Raw genomic sequence first — 22,211 nt, 5'->3', positions numbered from 1 at the left:
CCAGTGACTTAAAGGTATTACTCAGTTTAGTACTGAGTCATCTAGATCAGAATATCCTTCCTGCAATCTCTGTTCTATAAGGAGTTAACTGATCTATGCCAAAAAGCAAGCAATGTTTTCAATACTGTTTGATCTGAGTTGAAAACAGATCAGGTATGGTCCACTATCTTGTAGTACCTTTGCTTAGAACAGTGCATATATTTATATGTGAAGCTGTTCATTGGTTACAAGAATGAGGTTGGTTCTGATGCTCAGTTACAAAGCTTGCTGTTATTGTCTTTGCACATAGATAAAGAATAACTAGCGGGGTAAGGTAGTTGAGGTCTCCCTTATTCTAGAAAGGGGCACTGTTTTGGGACTGTAATTATCATATATTGTGTATAATCAGCAAAGACATTCATTCCTAACTTGGGTCAGTCTGAATGAATATGGAGTGGACAGGATCCAGATGGGATTTTTTTTAATTCTCTTGTGCATTTGGATATCATTGGCAAGGCCAGCAATTTCTTACTAAGCCATTTCAGAGGGCAGATAAGAGTCAACGTGGAGGCTGGACAAATGGAACTGGCAGGACATCAAAGAACCAAATTGATTTTTAAAATCAGTGGTAGTTTACTCAGACTAGTTTTCAATTACAAAATTATTGAATTATACTGTTTATTGATTACTTTCAAATTTCACCAGCTGCCATTATGGTTTTTGAACATGTGTCCCCAAAGCATTATACCAGTGACGTTAGAACCATGTGCCTATTTCCCCATATGGTGCCTCAAATACCTGTGAAGAGACATTTACTTTATGCTGATGGACAAATGTTCTTTTTTTGTAGATGACAGCTAGATTATAATTACATTATATTCCAAATCTACTGGATTTTTTGGGGTGTTAAAATTATAATAATAGCTGTGAAACCATTACTGAACTGCACTTCTACCCTTCTTGTACACTCTTCTCCCCCCCACTCCAACCAGTGACAACTAATGATTTTCATCTGTAAATATAAATGGTTAAATCTTTAGGTTGCATTGTTTATGAAAGAAATTAAATATGACAAGTATAATTGTGACCAACTAACCCTGTGAAAGCCAATAAAATCAAGTGAATTTTACGTCAGGCTGATCTTGCACTCCTTTGTAGTCAATAAAAGGTAAAGTTGATGAGGATATAAAGCCAGCACTTGCAAACTGACCAGTTTTCCACAGGGTTGAGCAGGTTAAAATGACTTATGGGATGTTATGATCACTGACCACTTGTCAACCAAACTAGGGAGATATTAATTGCATTAAAATTATAGTTGGGTTGAAATGAAGTGGAGGCTCATTGCTCCCTGAACTTAGCATTGAGTTGAATCCCACAGTCATTGCCTTTGGTTAACCTTTGTAGTGTAGTGTTTGAAAGAAATTCTGTGATTGATTGAATGCTTGTTCTCTTCTCTAATAACATCTTAGTGCCTCAGCTAAAGGCTGTTGTTCATCACAGGTAGGTAAACACATGAATTCTGAAATTCTTTACATCTTTATTTTTACGTTGCTGCAGGTTAACAGATTGAAGAAGAGAATAGATATATTGTTATTTTGGACAGAGCAATTGTTGGTTGAAGTATAGTAAATATCCTTTTATACTTAAATAAAAACAAAGAACTGCTGATGCTGGAAATCTGAAATTATTATGCGGATGCAAGATCGAGAGCAATTCCAACTGAGATTCCTATTGTAAAATACATTAAAAAGTTTAATTTCCTGACATTTGTTTGATTTTTAAACCCCTCTCATTGCACTGTTTACAGATTAACAACTATGTTAAAATTGCATATTTTGGAAGTGTGTTAAGCAGTGACCTACCAAAGGAATTAAATTCCATCATTTTCAATGAATCTTTAAGGACAATGGAATTTGCACCCTGTGCATAAAATAATACAGATTGGAATGTTATTGCTGTTTTCTTAAAATTACTGAGCTAGATCACTGTCTGGAATTACACTTTGCTGTTGTTTAATTTCCTTGTCTGTCATACTGCAACATTTGTTTAAATGTAATTTTTAAAAATAATAAAAATGCTGTTTTTGTTTCTACCTCCCCCCAACTGCCCCAGATCTATGAAAGAATAGTTTTCAAAGTATTATAGGCAATTCCATTCTTTCACAGATCTTTCTGTCCGTCTAGCTTCAATAGATAAGGGCACCACATAAGATGGAGCTGATCTATGCAGAAGTGAAAGATCTCCGGTTCAGTTGATATTTTGTACTAACCTCACAATGAGTAATGTTGTGATGATATGTTTGGTCTCAGCATTATACCCTTTTTAAAAGAAAAAAATGACCATCTGTTCCTGATCACTTGTGCTTAAAAATGCATGAGAGAACTTGTGGTCAAAACAGACCAAACTGTAATCTTTTCTCAACTGGAGTCAGGAAAAGAAATAAGCGAGTTCTGTGCTGTGCTTTTTGGAATGTCAGGTGAATAGTTTACTATATTCAATTAAATGGTTTTGAAGAAAGACATTAAAACTTTCTGAACTAATGAGGGCAGTTATTACTGATGAGCAATTAGACTTCAGCAAACTAAAAGCTATTAGAGCCAAGGAATATACTTTTTGTTTACAAATGGTTCTTAACGGATTCACAGGGAAGAATTGCTCTGATTATGAGATGATCCAGAAGAAATATATCATTGGATATATTTTGGCTCATAGATTTTAAATAAAATTGTAAACTCTTTTGAATGAGTTTTACAATTTCCTGGAAGTACTGTGCAGTTTTTCTTTAGTATCAGTATCTATTGGAATCAGAATTGGTTATTTTGTTTTATTTGGCGATCTCTAGAAGGTTCTAAAGCTGGGATAACTGCCTATAGTACACTTGGGTAGCTTTGAAATTGTCTTTTACACAATTTTTAAAATTTTGGTTTGCTTTATATATTTTTTTCTTTTGGTTACCTGAACAGCAACAATCCCAGTTGGCATCTATAACACAGAGAAAAGATCATTCTGAAACAGGAGAAAGTGAGGAGGAGAGAGAGGAAGAAGTCGGTTATAGAACAAGATCATGCTCTGCCAGTCTCAGCACAGCATCAGGATGTTCAGACAATATGAATGAAGAACGTGTTGTATCATCCAGCCTAGGACTGAACAGGTTGATGATTAGTGTTGCAGCTTTTTCTGACATTTTTTTTGCATAAAGTGTAATAATCAGTTCAGATGTTTTGGTTGTCTTTTTTTTAATGGAATTAATTGCACTGAACAAATTGCTTTGAAAAATATTTGAGGCTCCTTGATGGTAATGGTGAAAGCAAGCTGAACCACTCTGAGTGAAATCCCTGCTGTTGGTATGGAAACATCAGAAAAATGGTATTATTGATTGTTGTATCATTTTTCCAATGTTTCAACATTTATGCCAAAAGTACCACAGGTAAGCAGGAAAATCCCAATGGAGATTCAGCCCTTGTGTCTCGCGTCATCAATGACAAATGATTGCTGTTCAATGTATCAGAATGCTGTATATAACTGGACAACAACATGAGTCAGCAGCTATAAGAGAGAACTTGAAACAACAAAAAAAACCATTGGCACATAGTTTGATCTTTCCAATGACAGCCTCATCCCATGAATGAACAAAAAAAAGTCTGTAGAAAAATTCTAACAAATTTAAAACTTGAGTAAACAATAACTAGCATATGAACCATTGTGAAATAACTTTTGTGAATAATTTCCTCCCCGTAGTAACAAGCGAAAACAGAGTCTGAAAAATCAGAGCTGGAATAAAAAGCGTTTCAAAGAAAGAGCAGAAGTATTAGCCGTTCCAAGTAGTCCTGACGCAGCCCAATCAATGGAATATGGCACAGTGAATTCTACAATGGAAGGACAAAGCAACAGCAGCGATGACGACCTCATTATCATTGATGATGGAGCTACAGAAGGATCCAAAGGCAGTATTACTCATCAAAACACCAAGCAGGAAGAAACAAAAACAGTGGATTTCCCAAATCTCAGTTGTATCAATAACGTGACTGAAGAGAATAGTTTAAACAGTAATGGACCAGTTTATCATGTTACTGCAGAAAAGGTACTTATTTCTGAAGGTACGCAGACCAATAAACTTGCTGTTATAAAGAAAATTGAGGCAGGTTCCAGTGGCACCTGGGAGCCCACTGATTCCCATTCTATCATGACATCTCAAGAAAATACTTTTACACAAAAAGCTAATGAGATTGATCCAAATGCAACAACAAAGTGTACTGCAGCCACCATACACTTTTTGGAAAAACAACTGGATCAAGCAAGGAACTTGCTAGATGAGAGAACCACAGAGAGAGATTGTTTCAGAAAAGAAAATGAAGAACAGACCATCACAATAGAGCAAATAACAAAACAACAGATGGAGTACCAAGAAAATGCTATACAGCAAGTACAAGCTACAATCAGAGCAAGTCTAATGGAAACTGTAAATGTTGTTGGACCTGAAAGCTGGAGCCTTGAGGAAATAAAGGCATATTATAAAAACATAATGCAAGAACGTGATGACTTGGCCCAGCAGTTAGAAAATGCAGAAAAGAAGATGGAAAACTGTTCATCAGAAAGTAAACAGTTGAAAGAACAAGTACGTACCTGTTTGATTTGAGAGCAAAAAAACTGAAGTGGGATAGCTGATAGATGAACTGTGTTTTTATTTTAATTTTTTTCCTTATTCTGCTTTGAAATCCCCACCTCCTCTAGTGCTGTGAACCATCAGTTAAGAAGCCAAGCTGGAAATGTGTTCCCAGGTCTCTTGTGCTGACACAGTCCAAAGGAGATGCACGAGTGTGGCTCTTACTCACACTATGAAGAGGTTTCAACCTCTGTTGGTTCTCCACTTTAAATCTCAATTTAAATGCCCTGTTTAAGTCAAGATCTCTCTATGCTAGAAATTGCAGAGAAAATCCACCTTGCGGATTCTGTAACATCAGACCTAAGGGCCTTATTGTGCAGTGGTAGTATCCTTACACCTCAGCTAGGAGCCTAGATTCAAGTCCCACCTGCCCCAGATATGTGTTGTAACATGTCCAAACCAGTTGATTAAAATAACTAGTCACTTCAATGTGGAACAAGATTCCAAAAGAATCGAGCAAAGAAAAATATTTGTACTATCAGATTTCAGAGCTCCCAAACATATCAGGGAAGAACATTCCACTTGATTCAAAACAAATATGGGACAGCATGGTGGCTCAGTGGTTAGCACTGCTGCCTCACAGCACCATGGTCCCAGGTTCAATTCCAGCCTCTGGCAACTGTCTGTGTGGAGTTTGTACATTTTCCCCGTGTCTGCTTGGGTTTTCTCTGGGTGCTCTGGTTTCCTCCCCAATTCAAAGATGTGTAGTTTAGGTGAATTTGCCATGCTAAGTTGCCCATAGTGTTCAGGGATGTGTGGGTTAGTTGCATTAATTAGGGGTAAATGTAAAGTAATAGGGTAAGGGAATAGGTCTGGGTGGGTTACTCTTCGGAGGGTCGATGTAGAGTGGTTGGGCCTGTTTCCACACTGTAAAGAGGTCTAATATTCTGTAGGCAGTGTGTGCCTACCAGCTGTTTATTTGGTTTGGCTCACCTGTGACTCTAGAACTGCCCTCATGAATGGCCTACAAAGCCACTTCATTCAAAGATAATGAGGGATGAGCAAGAAATGATGGCTGTGCAACTCACACACACACATCCCACGAAAGTACAGAGCAAAAACAAAACTCCCCAAAAACTTCCTCTTGATACTCCCATTGAGTAAAAGAGATGATGAACAGTAAGAAACTTCAGGCGATTTCGTCAAAATATTATGTGTCCTGCCAATTTTTTGTTTACCAAATCAGAACAAGATCCAGGAGAAGTGTGGAAAATTTTAACATCTCTTTCTAGACTTGGATCCTTGTATTTAGCTGGATCAAAAATTAGTTTATCAACTCAGTTCTGTCTCTTTTCATATATGACACAAGAACAGTTTTGTTGCTAGGTCATGTTCTGAATGCTGCCTAACTATGTAGCTGGGCAGATCTACAAACCCTCTTGCAAGGATGCCTGCCTTGAAGAAGTTTTCCTCCTCTCTCTACAAGAATCTCAGGGAGTCCCTCTCCCACTGCAACTCCCAGGTCACCCATATACTCTATGCTACTTTGTCCCCACCCCCACCCTCCTCTAGCTTATCTCTCCACCCTTCAGGCTCACTGCCTTTATTCCTGATGAAGGGCTTTTGCCCGAAACGTCGATTTCGCTGCACTTTGGATGCTGCCTGAACTGCTGTGCTCTTCCAGCACCACTGATCCAGATCTACAAATCTAATGACAAAAGAAAGGGAGGCATCAGATTCAGACACAGAAATAAGAAGTGCTAACTATTCCACATCATAGTGATCTGTGCAGGAGAGTTCCATGCAGCAGATAAATCCACCAAGAGTGAATGAAGAATGTCTTTCATAGACACTTAATATATTTGACTCTCAAATAAACTCATAAACCTGTGTGAACAGGAATCCAAAATGTTTGTGTATCCACCTGAGATATCATGATATCAACAGGGCTCAATCTGTATTCTGAAGGATCCTTCTTATTTGGCATGTTTGCTTCTAACTTGTATAAAATAAGCTTTAAGCTAAAGAAAGGCTAAACAAAAGTGTTCAATTTGTGCATTCATAGCTGTTATTTTTATGCATTATATTCAGCAGATTGACTTGTTTTGGCCCTTGCATTTAAAACACAGGTATTTAGATTTAATTGTTAAAGACAGCTATTGAAAATTAATGTATTTCCAACTGGTATAACACCTTGATAATTAGTGAGAGCACAATCTCAGAAAGCTATCTGGTCAAAATTCAGCAATTAAGATTCATAAATGCAAGTGTTAGAATAAAACTGTCTTGAGTTTTCCTACGTTATTAACATGTTCTTAAAACACAAAAGAGTTTGTTAAATTTCTTATTGTGCTAGAGGTAGCTTGATAAAATCAGCTTATAGCCATTGAGTCTATGACTGAGGCTACTTTTGACCAGCAGCCATTGAAACATTCTGCTGTGTTAACTCAATAAGGTCTTTTTGGAAGTGGTTTACATGTGTAATTTGCATAAAAATATGTTGCTGGAAAAGTGCAACAGGTCAGGCATAAGCTTCTAACTTGTATAAAATAAGCTTTAAGCTAAAGAAAGGCTAAACAAAAGTGTTCAATTTGTGCATTCATAGCTGTTATTTTTATGCATTATATTCAGCAGATTGACTTGTTTTGGCCCTTGCATTTCAGCATCAAAGGAACAGGAGAATTGACATTTCAGGCATAAGCTGCCTGATCTGCTGCGCTTTTCCAGCAACACATTTTTAAGCTCTGTTCTCCAGCATCTGCAGTCCTCACTTTCTCCATGTGTAATTTGCATGCCATATTAGAATTTTCAACTTTCTTACCACAACTAATGCATTTATACTCATGCAAGGACATCAGAGAAACAAGCCAGGCAAAAGTTACTGATTAAACATGTAGTAGAAAACAATTTGAGTTAACTATTTTGATTTCTCATCCCGAAGTGCAAAGTCACATAGACCTAAGGGCACAACTTGCTTTAGCAAGAGGCTGGAATGGACAGAAAGCGATGCATGCTGAGAAGAGCAAACACCATTGCATAAAATCTAATGGGATAAGATTTTCTATGCAATTTACTGCAGATCCATAAACTTGTAAAACATATAATTTTGCTAAATAATAGCATTTCAAAAATCTATGCCTGTTGTTATTAAGTTGCCTTTTTGAAACAAGAATCCTCAATATTGTTATACCATTTACTTGTTTAAATAAAGAAACTGAAGTTCAGGTATAGCTATTTCGAATAACACTCAGGTGGAGAGAAACCATATGGAGCAATTACAAAATATATTAAAATAATTTTTTTTATTTTTGTCCGTTTGTTTACCTTATAATTAAATTCTTCATTTGAAAAATGGAAAATACAAACTTTGAAAAAACATAAAATGCCTTTTGATACATTATTAATACATTATAATGGATGTGAGTGTTAATGGACTTAAAGTATAAGAAGTAAATTGCTTCTGTTCCTACAGCTTGGAAAAGTAGAGCAAGAAAGAGACCAGTTCAAGTTGGAATATGAGAAAATGAAACACAATTTGAAAGCTAGCACAAACAAAGGCGATGATTTTTACTGGACCAAAAAGTCAGCTGCTGCATACAGATACTCAGAGCTGGAGCTAATGCGGTCAGAGGTTGAAAAATTAAAGGGACAGAAGGTAGAGCTGGAGGAGAAATTGGAAGAGGCCCTGAGGTGTAATGCTTTATGCAAAGAAGCATGGGATCCTTCCACTAGCCAAGAAGTTGCCCAAACCAACAGGTAATGAAACACATGCATAGTAGGTAAAGAGAAAGTCTTGCTGATTGAAAACCTTTTTAAATGCAACTTCCAACTGTTATGATCTTTGGTTTAACCCTTTTAGTTTAAATCCATTTACTTGAAAACACTTTAGAAGCTTCTGTTATTTTTTTATTCTTTTTAAAAATTGATGTACCAACATTTCTTTTACACAAGGTCTGTGTAATATATCCTGTGAGACTGCAAAAAAAACTTATTTGAATGTCATAATCCAGAGATTTACCGATATGAACAAAGAACGTGCTGTCTGGAACCATGTGATTTGCATAATTCAGGCAGACTGCAGTTTTTAGAATTTTTTTCTAAGTGCTCCTTCATTTAGGCCAGGAAATGACAAATGCTGTAGGCTGTAGCCACAGAAGTTTAAAAAGCAGACTTCCTCAGAAACCTTCCTGTTGCATGGAATCTACATTGCATGGAAAACCAAGATACAAATATGGAAGACATGCAGTTTGAATCCAGAGAAAGAAGAGAAGTGTGGGTGCAGGGGCAGGTCTGGGAGTACAGTCAGGATAAAGGACCAATAGAGAAAATGGGAGAACTGTATGAGAACAATGGGATTTTTATGAGCACAATGTGGATAAAACAGCAACAGAAACAAAGACCACTTTGTGAACAGTGAAATTTCAGACATCATAGCAAAGATAAAGGAGTGGCTGGGAAAGGAGGCACTGTGTAAATAGCAGGGAGCCAGAGCACAGTGATGCTAAAGTGTACATCTCTATGACTCTATGGACCCAGTACAAGATAGAGAAAGAGGGAAGCCACAGAGAGAATAAGTCAATTTTTTAAAAATTAAGGAGTGATGTCAAAGAACAATATTTTAATTCTGTTAAAGTTAGACTGTGGTTTGAACTGGGATTGGGAGACATTAGAGTATTATTAAATTTATGCCTTAACTATTTAATAAAGCTGCAAACTAGTAAAACTTCTAAGTTAACTCCTTATCAAACAAAGTGATGTTAGCACAAAGAAAGTGCTGATTTGTGATAATATTATGAGCTTATTTTGGTTAACTCTATTAGTTTACGTCACAACATGAGATTGTATCTAAATCATAGGAATGTCTAATCTGTTTAAATTGGGAACTTTAAGATGCTTTTTGCAGATGCTACAAATGTATTGTGACCTATACAGAGGCTGGAACTCAATGCTAAAGCCCGTGAGTACTAAGAAAATAAGCTAAGAGCCATAAGATGATTGTGTCCATGTCAAAAGTATCTGAGTGTAGGTGAATGAGATTTGTAGTCATATATACATACAGTGTGACCTGGTAGAAATATACAAGTCATTTGTGTCTGTCAGCTCTGAAGTAAAGTGTTGAAAATGTGAGATTATCTATATTTAATGAAAGATTTTTAACTATCTGTACATTTGCTGAATTGAAATGGGTTTTACCATGTGATTTCTTTAAAATTAACCTAACATTTAATGTGGGGAGTAGGGTGCTGGAAAAGCACACAGGTCAGGCAGCATCTGAGGAGCAGGAGAATTGACATTTTAGGCAAGAGCTCTTCATCAAGAATGAGGCTTGTGAGCCTTGGGGGTGGAGAGATAAATGGGAGGGGGGGTGAGGCTGGGGACAAGGTATCTGAGAGTGCAGTAGGTAGACAGAGGTGGGGATAATGGTGATGGGTCTGAGAGAAGGGCAGAGCGGATAGGTGGGAACGAAGATGGACAGGTAGGACAGGTCATGAGGGCGGTGCTAGTTGGAACTAGGATACAGTGGGGGGAGGGGAAATGAGGAAACTGGTGAAATCCACATTGATGCCGTGTGGTTGGAGGGCCTCTCGGCACAAGATGAGACATTCTTCCTCCAGGTGTCGGGTAGTTAGGGTGTGGTGATGGAGAAGGCCTGGGACCTGTATGTCTTTGGCAGAGTTGAAGTGTTCGGCAACGGGGTAGTGGAGTTGGTTGGTGTGAGTGTCCTGGAGGTGTTCTCTAACGCAGTCTGCAAGTAGGTGTCCTGTCTCTCCCCAGTGTAGAGCAGACCGCATCGGGAGCACCGAATACGACTCCCGGGTCCTTCCCCTGCCACCGCAAGAATACAAAACCTGCGCGCACTCTTCCCCCCTTACCTCCATCCCAGGCTCCAAAGGAGCCTTCCCCATCCATTAGAGTTTTGCCTGCACTTCAACACATGTCATTTACTGTATCCGTTGCTCCCGAGACACCTGCACCAACCAACCACACCACCCTGTGGCTGAGCACTTCAACTCTTCCTTCCACTCCGCCAAGGACATGCAGATCCTGGGCCTCCTCCATCGCCACACCCTAACCACCTGATGCCTGGAGGAAGAATGCCTCATCTTCCACCTTTGCACCCTCCAACCACACAGCATCAATGTGGATTTCACCAGTTTCCTCATTTCCCCTCTCCCACCTTACCCCAGTTTCAGCTTTCCAAGTTGGCACCACCCTTATGACTGTCCTAACTGTCCATCTTCCTTCCTACCTATCACCTTTACCCCCACCTCTGTCTACCTATCGCACTCTCAGTTACCTTCCACACAACCCCAACCCCTTCTCCACCCCCCCTTGTCTCACAAGCCTCATTCCTGATGAAGGGCTCTTGCCCAAAGCATCGATTCACCTGCTCCTCAGATGCTGCCTGACCTGTGTGCTTTTCTAGCACCACACTCTCGACTCTGATCCCCAGCATCTGCAATCCTCCCTTTCTCCTAACATTTAATAAATGCTGTTGGTTAAATGTTTTTCAACTAGAAATCAATTGGAGAAACAGCTAAACAAAGCTTTCAAAGGGATATGAGATGGGGTTTATTACCTGAATTAATGCAAAAATCTTGCTTGGAGAGAAATAGAGGTCATGTATGCTAATGGTTACCTAGCATTCCTCTAGATATTTTCATAGAATGTAAAAACAGGAAATTCATAAGACCTTAAGACAAAGGAGCAGAAGCTAGGCCATTCAGCCCATAGAGTCTTTTACGACATAAAATCATGGCTGATAAGTTTCTCAGCCCCATCTCCCACTTTCTTCCCATAACTCTTGATTCTCTTTACGATCAAGAGTCTATCTATTTCCATCTTAAATATATGCAGTGACCTGGCCTCCACAACCTTCGATGGTAATGACTTCCGTAGATTCACCATTCTCTGGCTGAAGAAGTTTCACCTTATCTCCATTTTAGAAGGTATTCCCTTTACTCTAAGGCTATGCCCTTGAGTCGTAATCTAAACTCCATCAAGTATAGACCCAGAGACCTCAAACATTTCACATATGTTAAGTTGTTCATTCCTGGGACCATTATCGTGAATCTCCTGTGAATACACTCCAGGGCCAGTACATCCTTTCTCAGGTATGATGCTCAAACCTGCACACAATACTCCAAATGTGGCTTGACCAGAGCTTTGTAGAGTCTCGGACGTACATCCCTGCTTTTATATTCAAGTCTTTTTGAAATAAATGACACCATTGCATTTACCTTCCTAACTCAACCTGCAAGTTTACCTTGAGAGAATCATGGACTGTTTGTTTGCACTTCAGACATTTGAATTTTCTCCCCATTTAGAAAATAATCAATGCCTTTATTCTTTCTACCAAGGTACATGACCTCACACTTTTCCATATTGTATTCCATATGGCACTTCTTTGCCCACTCTCTGAACCTGTACAAATCCTTCTGCAGCCTCCACACCTCCTCAATTCCACCTGTCCCTCTACTTACATTTGTATCATCTGTAAACTTAGCCAGAATGCCCTCAGTTCCTTCATCTAAATGTATGAAGTGAAAAGTTGTGGTCCCACCACTTGTCACTGGCTGCCACCCTGAGAAGGACCCTTCTATCCCACTCTCTGCTTTCTGCCAAAAAGCCAAGCTTCTATCCATGCTAGTACCTTGCCTCTAACACCATGGGCCTTTATCTTACTCAGTAGCCTCCTGTGTGGCACCTTGTCAAAGGCCTTCTTGAAGTCCAGGTAACTTAGTCCATCACGTCCACTCCAACCCTCTGAGGAACATCATACTCAGACCCTGTCCTCTCTGCATTTCTCATAGTAAATCCGCCTAAGCCTGGTGTCCCTGGACACTTTGGGCAGTTTAGCTTGGCCAGTTTACCTAACCTGCACATCTTTGGATTGTAGGAGGAAACTTATGCAGACTTGGGCAGAACATGCAAACTCCACACAGCCTGAGCTGGAATTGAACCCGGCGCTGTGAGATGGTAGTGTTAACCACTGAGCCACTGTGCTGCCCTATTTTCTTATAAATTTGTTGGAAGATGTTATGGCACATCTCTGGAGCAGGTGGAACTTGAACCCAGGCCTCCTAGACCAAAGGTAGAGATATTATCACTGCATTGCAAGAACCCAGCAGTCCTTTCTAGACTTAGACTTCAGTCCTCTGGAGTTGGGCTCAAAGTAAAGAAGACACTTTGAAACTGTACAACTCTTTGCAGAAACTCTACTTCTGAGAATAAATTCCTGGGAAGCTAATAGAGTTTCCAAACACCAGCTTTTCTGTCGATTGATAAGATCTGAAGTAGTGAATTGTGCCCAATTCTCAAAAAAATCAAATCCAAAATTATTGAATCAGGATTGGACGTCTTTTATCAAACTACAGCTATGAGTAATTCACGTTTTGTCTCAAGGGAATTCAGCAGATGTGAGTAATCTTCACATTTTATCCTTTGTTTCCAGACCCTTAACCCACAAGGTTTTCCTTCCCTTTGTTTTTTTTTGGAAAGCACATCACCTCTGCATGGATTTGTCTCTTTGTATTGTGTGGTTGGCTGTGTGGGGTATTTATGGATAAAGTTTTAGCTTAGGTTTTAGTCAGAATATGCTATTGCTTTAAAAATGGTTTTGTCCCAAATAGATGAATGATTTGAGTTTATTAAAGAATTCACATGTGAGTTCCTTTTATTTTTAATTGCAATGCCAAAGAGAGATAATTGAACATTTTGGTAATTGAATTTACACTAATAGTATGACTGATAGAATAGTGGGGCTTGATTCTCAGCACACTCCTCCCATCAGAGAAATAGCAGTTCTGGGTAATCCAAGTTGGAGGATGGGGAAAAGTAGTGGCTGTGTAAGCTACACCTTTTTGAGTACTTTAGATGTTGGAGGTGATTCCTCGCATTCTAGGAGCAGCAATTACTATTTCATGTGCAGTTGCGTTGTTTTGGAACTTTGGAGAAAAAAAAAATCAAAACAATGGCACTTTTAAAAGGAGGAAGACAGACCAAACACAGCGACCACATGGTCAGTGAGGGAGCGAGAGAGAAAGAAGCATACACTACTAACTGACACAGCAATGAATCTACGCAGGGACTGCCTTTGCTGTTTGAGTTCATGTATGTCTGGACATCGGAGTGTGTCTAGGAAAAATTAAGAAACAGTGAAATTCACAGCTGACCTTGGAGGAACCGGTGTGGGTGAGTTCACAGCACAGGAACAGATAAGTGCATAGTTGTTAACGTGTAACCTTGGTGTAAGTCTACAGTAGTGAGTAGAGTGGGTTCTTCCTTGATTATGTGTTTTATTGAGGTCTGTTTCTTGGTTAAATTTTAAAATTATAAACCATAAGTATTAAGTTATACTGGAGCACTTTTTTAGAGCAAAAAGATAGTGAAGGAGCAAAAATGACCTTTAGAGGAGTGATATGCTGTTGCTGTCGGATATGGGAGTTTAGGGAGAAATTCCATGTTACTGACGATTATTTCTGCAGGAAGTGGCTTTGGGTGCGAACCCGATCATATTGTATAGATCGGTTGGAGTGGGAGTTGCAGGCAATGAGGAATTTACGGGAGCTAGGAGGTGTGATGGATGGTAGCTGTAGGAAGGGGAAAAAGCTGCAAATACAGTCAGGTAGATGAGTATACTCCAGGAAAGGTAGGAGGGGTAGGCAGGTAGTGCAGGAGTCTTCTGTAGCTATCCCCATTTCAAACAAGTATGCTGTTTTGGAAAGTGTAGGGGGTGATGGATTCTCAGCAGAACGTAGTACGAACAGCAAAGTTTCTGGTATCGAGACTGGCTGTCATGTAATGAGGGATATGTTGGGTTCGAAGCAATCGATTCTGACAGGGGACTCTCGGGTGCCAAGTTCAGGGATATCTCAGAGAAGGTGCAGAATGTTCACAAAGGGGGAGAGGGTCCAGCCGGAGTAATTGTGCACATTGGAACTAATAACATAGGAAGAGGAGATGATCAAGGGAGAAGATAGAAAGTTAGGCAGGAGTTTAAAAAGGAGGTCCTCGAGAGTAGTAATATATGGATTACTCCCAGTGCTACAAACTAATGAGGGTAGGAATAAAAGGATAGAGCAAATGAATGCATGGCTGAGGAGCTGGCGCAGGGGAGAAGGATTCACAATTTTAGATCATTGGAATCTTTTCTGGGGTAGAAGTGACGTGTACAAGAAGGACAGATTGCACCTGAATTGGAAGGGGACTAATGTACTGGCAGGGAGATTTGCCAGAGCTGCTTGGGAGGATTTAGTGGGAAATAGTGAGGAAAGAGATCAATCTGAGACTGGTACAGTTGGGAAAAGGAGCGAGTCAAACAGTCAGGAACAAAACAGAGAACAAGGTAGGACTGATAAACAGCATTTACTTCAATGCAAGAGGCCTAATACGGAAGGCGGATGAACTCAGAGCATGGTTTGGAACATGGGACTGGGATATCATAGCAATTACAGAAATGTGGCTCAGGGATGGACAGGACTGGCAGCTTAATGTTCCAGGATACAAATGCTACAGGAAGGATAGAAAGGGAGGCAAGAGAGGAGGGGACGTGGCGTTTTTGATAAGAATAATATTACTGCAGTACTTAGGGATGATATGCTGGTAATAAATCCAGGCAAGTTATTTGGGTGCAACTGAGAAATAAAGGGATAATCACCTATTGCGATTGTATTACAGACACCCTAATAGTCAGCAGGAAATTGAGAAGCAAAATTGTAAGGAGATTTCAGTTATCTATAAGAGTAATAGGGTGGTTATGGTTGGTGATTTTAACTTTCCAAACATAGACTGGGACTGCTATAGTGTTAAGGGTTTAGATGGAGAGGAACTTGTAAAGTGTGTACAAGAAAATTTTCTGATTCAGTATATGGATTACCTACTAGAGAAGGTGCCATACGTGACCCACTCTTGGGAAATAAGGCAGGGCAGGTGACTGAGGTGTCTGTAGGGGAGCACTTTGGGGCCAATGACCATAATTCTATTAGTTTTAAAATAGTGATGGAAAAGGAATAGACTGGATCAAAAAGTTGAAGCTTTAAATTGGAGTAGGCTAATTCTGATGGTATTAAGCAAGAACTTTCAAAAGCTGATTGGAGGCAGCTGTTCACAGTTAAGGAGATGGTAGGAAAGTGGGAAGCCTTCAGAAATGAGATAACTAGAGGCCAGAGACAGTATATTCTTGTTCGAGTGAGATGAAAGGTTGGTAGGTGTAGGGAAAGCTGGGTGACTAGAGAAATTGAGGTTTGGTTAAGAAAAAGAAGGAAGTATATGTCAGGTATAGACAGGAGAGATCAAGTGAATCCTTGGAAGAGTATAAAGGCAGTAGGAGTATACTCAGGAGGGAAATCAGGAGGACAGAAAGGGGATAGATAGATAGCTTTGACAAATAGAGTTAAGGAGAATCCAAAGGGATTTTATAAATACAATAAGAACAAAAGTGTAACAGGGGAGAAACTAGGTCCCTCAAAGATCAGCAAGGCAGCCTATGTGTGGAGCTGCAGGATTTGGAGGAAGTACTAAACAAATATTTTGCATCAGTGATTACTGTAGAGAAGGACATGGGAGATATAGAATCTGGGGACATAAATGATGATGTCTTGAAAATGTCTATATTACAGAGGAGGAGGTGCTGGATGTCTTGAAATGCATAAAAATGGATAAATCCCAGGACCAGATCAGATATACCCTAGAACCCTGTGGGAAGCTGGGGAAGTGATTACTGGGCCCTTTGCTGAGATATTTGTATGATCGATAGACACAGCTAAGGTACCAAAAGACTGGAGGTTGGCTAACATGGTTCCATTATTTAAGAAAGATGGTAAGGACAGGCCAGGGGACTATAGACTGGTAAGCCTGCTATTAGTGATGGGCAAGTTGTTGGAAGGAATCCTGAGGGACAGGATTTACAAGTATTTGGAAAGACAAGAACTGATTAGCAATAGTCAGCATGGCTTTGTGTGTGGGAAATCATGTCTCAATAACATGAATTTTCTGAAGAAGTAACAAAGAGGATTGATGAGGGCGGAGCAGTGGACGTAACCTATATGGACTTCAGTAAGGCATTAGACAAGGTTCCCCATGGGAGACTGGTTAGCAAGGTTACATCCCTGAATACAGGGAGAACTAGCCATCTGGATACAGAACTGGCTCGAAGATCAAAGTGGTGGTGGAGGGTTGCTTTTCAGACTGGAGGTCTGTGACCAGTGGAGTGCCACAAGGATTGGTGTTGGGTCTACTGCTTTTTGTCATTTATTTAAATGATTTGGATGTGAACATAGGAGGTATAGTTAGTAAGTTTGCAGATGACACCAAAATTGTGTAGTGGACAGCAAAGAAAGTGACGTGAGAGTACAACGGCATCTTGATCAGGTGGGCGGATGGGGCTGAGGTGGAGTTTAATTTGGATAAATGGGAGGTGCTGCACTTTGGAAAAGCAAATAAGAACAGGATTTATATACTTAATGGTCACATCCTGGGGAGTGTTGCTGAACAAAGAGACCTTAGAGTGCAGGTTCATTTTTCATTGAAAGTAGTCATAGGTAGATAGAACTGTAAAGAAGATATGCTTTCCTTATATTGGTCAGAGCGTTGAGTATATAAGTTGGGAGGTCATGTTGTGGCTGTACAGGACACTGGTTGGGCCACTTTTGGAATATTACTTGCAATTCTGGTCGGAATGGTCTTGTGAAACTTGAAAGGGTTCAGAAAAGACTTACAAGGATGTTTCCAGGATTGGAGGATTTGAGCTATAGGGAGAGGCTGAGCAGGCTGGGGCTGTTTTCCCTGGCACATTGGAAGCTGAGAGATGACCTTATAGAGGTTTATAAAATCATGAGGGGCATGGATATGATAAATAGACAAGGTCTTTTCCCTGGGGTGGGGAAGTCCAGTAATAGAGGGCATAGGTTCAGGGTGAGAGGGGAAAGATATAAGAGGGACCTAAAGGGCAACTATTTCACGCAGAGGGTGGTACATGTATGGAAAGAGCTGCCAGAGGAAGTTGTGGAGGCTGGTTCAATTACAGCATTTAAAAGGCAACTGGATGGGTATATGAATAGGAAGGGTTTGGAGGGATATGGACCAAGTGCATGCAAACGGGATTGGATTAGTTTAGGATATCTGGTCAGATGAGTTGGACGGAAGGTTCTGTTTCTGCGCTGTACAACTCTCTATCTCTATGACTCTAATTGGTCCAGGAGTAGGCAGGATGTGATGAAGCTGATGATTTTCCGATACCCATTGGCTTGGATGAAGTGTCAAAGAGCATGGTCACCATGGAACCTCTTGGGACATTGTGCAGATGAAGCAATGGCATGATGACTGAGCTAGGCATTTAGTGAGCTGCAGCCACCAGCTGCAGCTTGCTAAAACCTGTCAGGTTTTTGTACAACCTAATTTCTTGGTGGAGAAGAGGAGAATTGGAGGTGGGAGGTAATTGTGGTGATTTAGACTTTTATTGAGATGCAATATAGTCATCACTCAATGTCAAGATTCTAAAGTTGCTATGTAAAGCATGAGGGTGAATTTGGGAAATGGATGTTGGGCACTTTGACTTTTTTTTACCCCATTTTCATTATTACTTTTACACACCAGGGGGGGGAAATTCCACCCATAACTTATATTACTGTTTGAAATGTGAGTCTCTGAAAATATTGAGGAATTGCCTGTATAGTCTGAATGTATTATCATTATCTCATCAGAAAATTAGAAATAGTTCCATCATCTAGATATTTTGTCAGCAAATCAGCTGCAGGCTAAACTGAATAAGTATTACTCAAGAAAAACTGAACAAACTTCTGGAAATCAGAAACAAAAGCAGATGTTGTTGGAAAAGCTCAGCAGGTCTGGCAGCATCTGTGGAGAGAAATCAGAATTAACATTTTGGGTCCAGAGACTTTCCTTCAAAAGTACTGTATTATTATTGATCCACATTCTAAATCCTGTCTCTGCTTTCATTATTGTCAGATAGGACACACCAAGAAAAATAATCAATTACTTTGTAATACCGAAGGAAAACAATAAGAGAAAACTCTTAACTATCCTGATATATAAGTACGCAGAAAATGTGAACAGAAACTGAATGTAAATGTGAAAATAATGTTATGACATGAGGTAAACCCCTCTGCTAATTTGAAACCCGCAACACAGAAAAGATTTATCCCATGTAGTAATCTGTGAAAATTCGAGAGGCCAAGCACTATTTAAAGTAAAAATTAACAACTTTATTTCTTAAAATATAACAGAGAATCATTAAGTAACAACTATTTGCAAGTCCTTCCTCTAGCCTACCTTTTACCTACCTTTCTACAATACTTGTCCGATAAAACTCCCAAGTAAGATTTACAAAACAAAACTTTTTATTGCAAAACCAGACAGATTAGATTAGATTCCCTTCGGCCCAACCAGTCTACACCAACCCTCCGAAGAATAACCCACCCAGACCCATTTCTCTCTGATTAATGCTAACACTATGGTCAGTATAGCATGACCAATCCACCTGACCTGCACATCTTTGGACTGTGAGAGGAAACCAGAGCACCCGGAGAAAACCCACGCAGACATAGGGAGAACGTGCAAACTCCACACAGATAGTTGCTCAAGGCTGGAATCAAACCTGGGACCCTGGTGCTGTCAGGCAGCAGTGCTAACCACTGAGTCACCATGCCGCTCCAGCTTTCTGTCTTCTTTTCTTCTTCTTGGGGATTCTGCTTCACAGCTTACTGATCGTTAAAGGTACGCTTTAAGGGAGCTAGTTTTCAGTCAGTCTTTACATGCTGGTAGCTTGACAGTTCTCCTCTCAACTGTTCAATTTTCCCTAGTCTTACATCCCCAAAGCCTCAGATCATGTCATTGGCTTTTAAGATTGTCAATGTATTAAATTCAAACTGGATTGGAGTTTGGTATTTTTCAGGGTATGACTTAAACTGATTGGCCTCATTCAAGTCTGTTTTGTCATTTCCAGGCAACCGGCTACCCTAGCTGCCCGAGTAGCTGCCGCACATGTTATATTGTATCTTTTTTCAGAACACTTGGTGCTGTCAGGTAGTTTTTGCTAGCTTTTAACTCTCTTAAAGGTATAGTACACCCACATCTTCATAACAATAAGACGTCACTTTGCACTAAAGAAAACAAAGTGAATTGTTTGATTTGTATTTTTCAATGCTGTTGTATTTTGAATCATCTTTCCAAAAGTTATTTCAGTGTTTCACTACAAAACATTTATAAATAATTAAAAAGTTGTACTGTTCTAAAAGCTGTCTTGTTTGATAAGGGGACTGGATGTAGAATTTTGTCTTGTACGTGTTTTTAATCCAGTCCAGACTTACAGGATGAAAATTTGCCTGTAAAGCATTCTAAATGTTCATGCACTTTCAATGCTGTTCCTGTTACATTCTTTTCCCGTCAGTTCTAATTTTGCAGTCGGACTCAAAAAGGCCATGGGATTGTTAGTAAGATGGGAATATCTTGTAATTTTCTTGTTGGTATGACTTTTGTCTGTTACGTCATTAATGAGTACAAGACTAAAAAGTATTTGATATGCTTACTAGATTTATTAACCTGTATTGTGTTTCAACAGTGTACTGACCAAGTTGAAGTCATTACGGGTAAAGGTTGGACATCTGTTGGGCTCTGTTCTGCCACACTTGGACTTAAAGGACATCAGTTACGAAACAGACATAATCGATGAAATTCTAGAAAAGGTGATAGAAGCCAATAAACTCTGAGCCAAATCTTCCACTTTATAACATGCTATGAAAGAGACAACCAACCTTTGATGAATGCATTTTAGCAGCTCGTGTGTTATTTTAAAAGAGTATATCCCAGAAAAAGAGAACGAGAGATAGTGATTTAAAGGAAGCATTTGCACACCTCACAAGTTCTACTGCTAAAAATATCAACAATTGTTTTGATTAGCATGCATCTGATCAAAATGTCCACTTGTAATGAAATTTATCAGATCTACTGTAAGATTACATAAACTGATGCTTTCTGTTTCTTTTTAGTCTCTTTGTTTGTGACTACTACAATACAAAAGCAGTAAAATATATTTCTGTTTACATAAGCTTAATCTATTGATATTGAAAGTGTGAAAACAAGGATATAGCATAGCCTTAAGCTAACCTTACGTATTGTATTTGCAAAATCAATTGTCAGATGCATTCAGAATATCACAAAGGCAGCTTCTTAAAATTTATTCATGGAGTCATTTGCAATGTCAGCATTTATTGCTCATCCATACATATTTTTGAGAAGGTGATGGTGCTCTTAAGAGTACTGTTAGGTAGTTCCATTATATTGACCCAGTGGTGATAAAGGACGAGTGATATACTTAGACATGGTGGTATCCCTATGTCTTCTGCCATTATCCTTCTAGGTGGCAGAGATCACAGAGTTAGAAGGTGCTGATGAAAGGAATGTGACTGGGTGTTGCAGTGAAACTTATAGATGGTACACTCTGCAGCCATGTTGCACAAGTGATGAAGGGAATGACTGTTGAAGATGGTGGAGGGGCTATCAGTCAATCCGATTGGTGTAATTTGAGTGTTATTGGAGTGGCATTTATCCTGGAAAGTGGAAAGTGTTGTATCACATTGACCTTGTACACGTTGTACCACAATAACACGTTGATGCTAGACAGGCTTTGAGGAGTTAGATGGTAGATGTGTCACTCACCACAGATTTCTCAATCTCTGAACTAGCCTTGCAGCTTCAATATTTATGTGGCTGGTTCAGTTATGTTTCAGGAAAGGGACCCCTTCTCCTTTGGGATGTTGATTTTGGGGGAATTCAGCAATAGTGATGCTGCTCGATATTAAAGGGAGATGTTTCAGTTCTCTCTAGTAGAAGTTAGCCATTGGTTGAGACTTATGTGACAGTGTTATTCACCATTTATCATCCCAACCCTGAATGCTTTCTGAAGCTATTGAGAAGAACAAATTAAGTGGGTAAGAAATTATAATTTTAGTACTTTTCAGACCGTGCCATATTATTTAATCTCTAGTTGTCGCAGAAGAAAATCAACAAAGTTTTTCTTTGTCTTTTAGTAGCAGGTAGGTCAGATGAATACCTGATTTGTGTGACTGCAGTAGAGTAATAGTTGTACAAACTTGGAAAATGTATGTAAGTGTGTGCTCAATTCTCCAAAGGGTCATTGAAAGAGAAACAGGAGTAGTAAGCTTCAGCCTTGTAAATGTCCACTTTTGACTGATGTTTATCAATTTTGCCATGGCTAATAATATGAAATGCATCTTAATCATGATGAGTAGGTCAACATCCTCCTTGTGGCTGAGTCTTTTAACTTGAAAAATGTAGACTTTGAACTACTTGGAATTATCTGATTGTAGTTAAGACATGTTAGCTGATGCAAAATGTCAAATTTATTTTGTGAGAAAACTAGGTTTGTAATGTTACTTGAACTTGAAACATTCAGTCAGGTTCCTGGGTTATAGTTCCCTTGCAATGATTACTGATCGACAGTGAGAATACCCTGGAGGTTTCCAGCATATCCATCGTAACTTTGGCAGACAGCTTTCTAAATATTATAAAACATTCATTTCTGTTATGTCATTTGACCTGCCGAAATCAAGTGTAACTTACCTTCGAGGGTGGTATGGTCTTTATATTG

The 22,211-nt window shown here is 39.4% G+C and overlaps 1 protein-coding gene across 1 annotated transcript in view; it reads left to right on the top strand.

The window, feature by feature from the left end:
- The window catches only part of zgc:152774 (uncharacterized protein LOC553526 homolog), a 132,782-nt gene extending 112,244 nt beyond the window's left edge, over positions 1-20,538 (top strand). The window contains exons 14-17 of the mRNA XM_060832740.1: positions 2,943-3,130; positions 3,718-4,594; positions 8,055-8,338; positions 20,163-20,538. Coding sequence (XP_060688723.1) covers positions 2,943-3,130; positions 3,718-4,594; positions 8,055-8,338; positions 20,163-20,310 — 1,497 coding nt within the window. The 3' untranslated portion in view covers positions 20,311-20,538. The remainder of the gene's footprint in view (positions 1-2,942; positions 3,131-3,717; positions 4,595-8,054; positions 8,339-20,162) is intronic.
- Positions 20,539-22,211: the final 1,673 nt, after the last annotated feature.

The sequence above is a fragment of the Hemiscyllium ocellatum genome, chromosome 11 (genome assembly GCF_020745735.1).
Source record: "Hemiscyllium ocellatum isolate sHemOce1 chromosome 11, sHemOce1.pat.X.cur, whole genome shotgun sequence".
NCBI lineage: Eukaryota > Metazoa > Chordata > Chondrichthyes > Orectolobiformes > Hemiscylliidae > Hemiscyllium > Hemiscyllium ocellatum.
The sequence above is the reverse complement of the archived record's forward strand: the minus strand, read 5'-3'. Positions and strand labels throughout refer to the sequence as shown.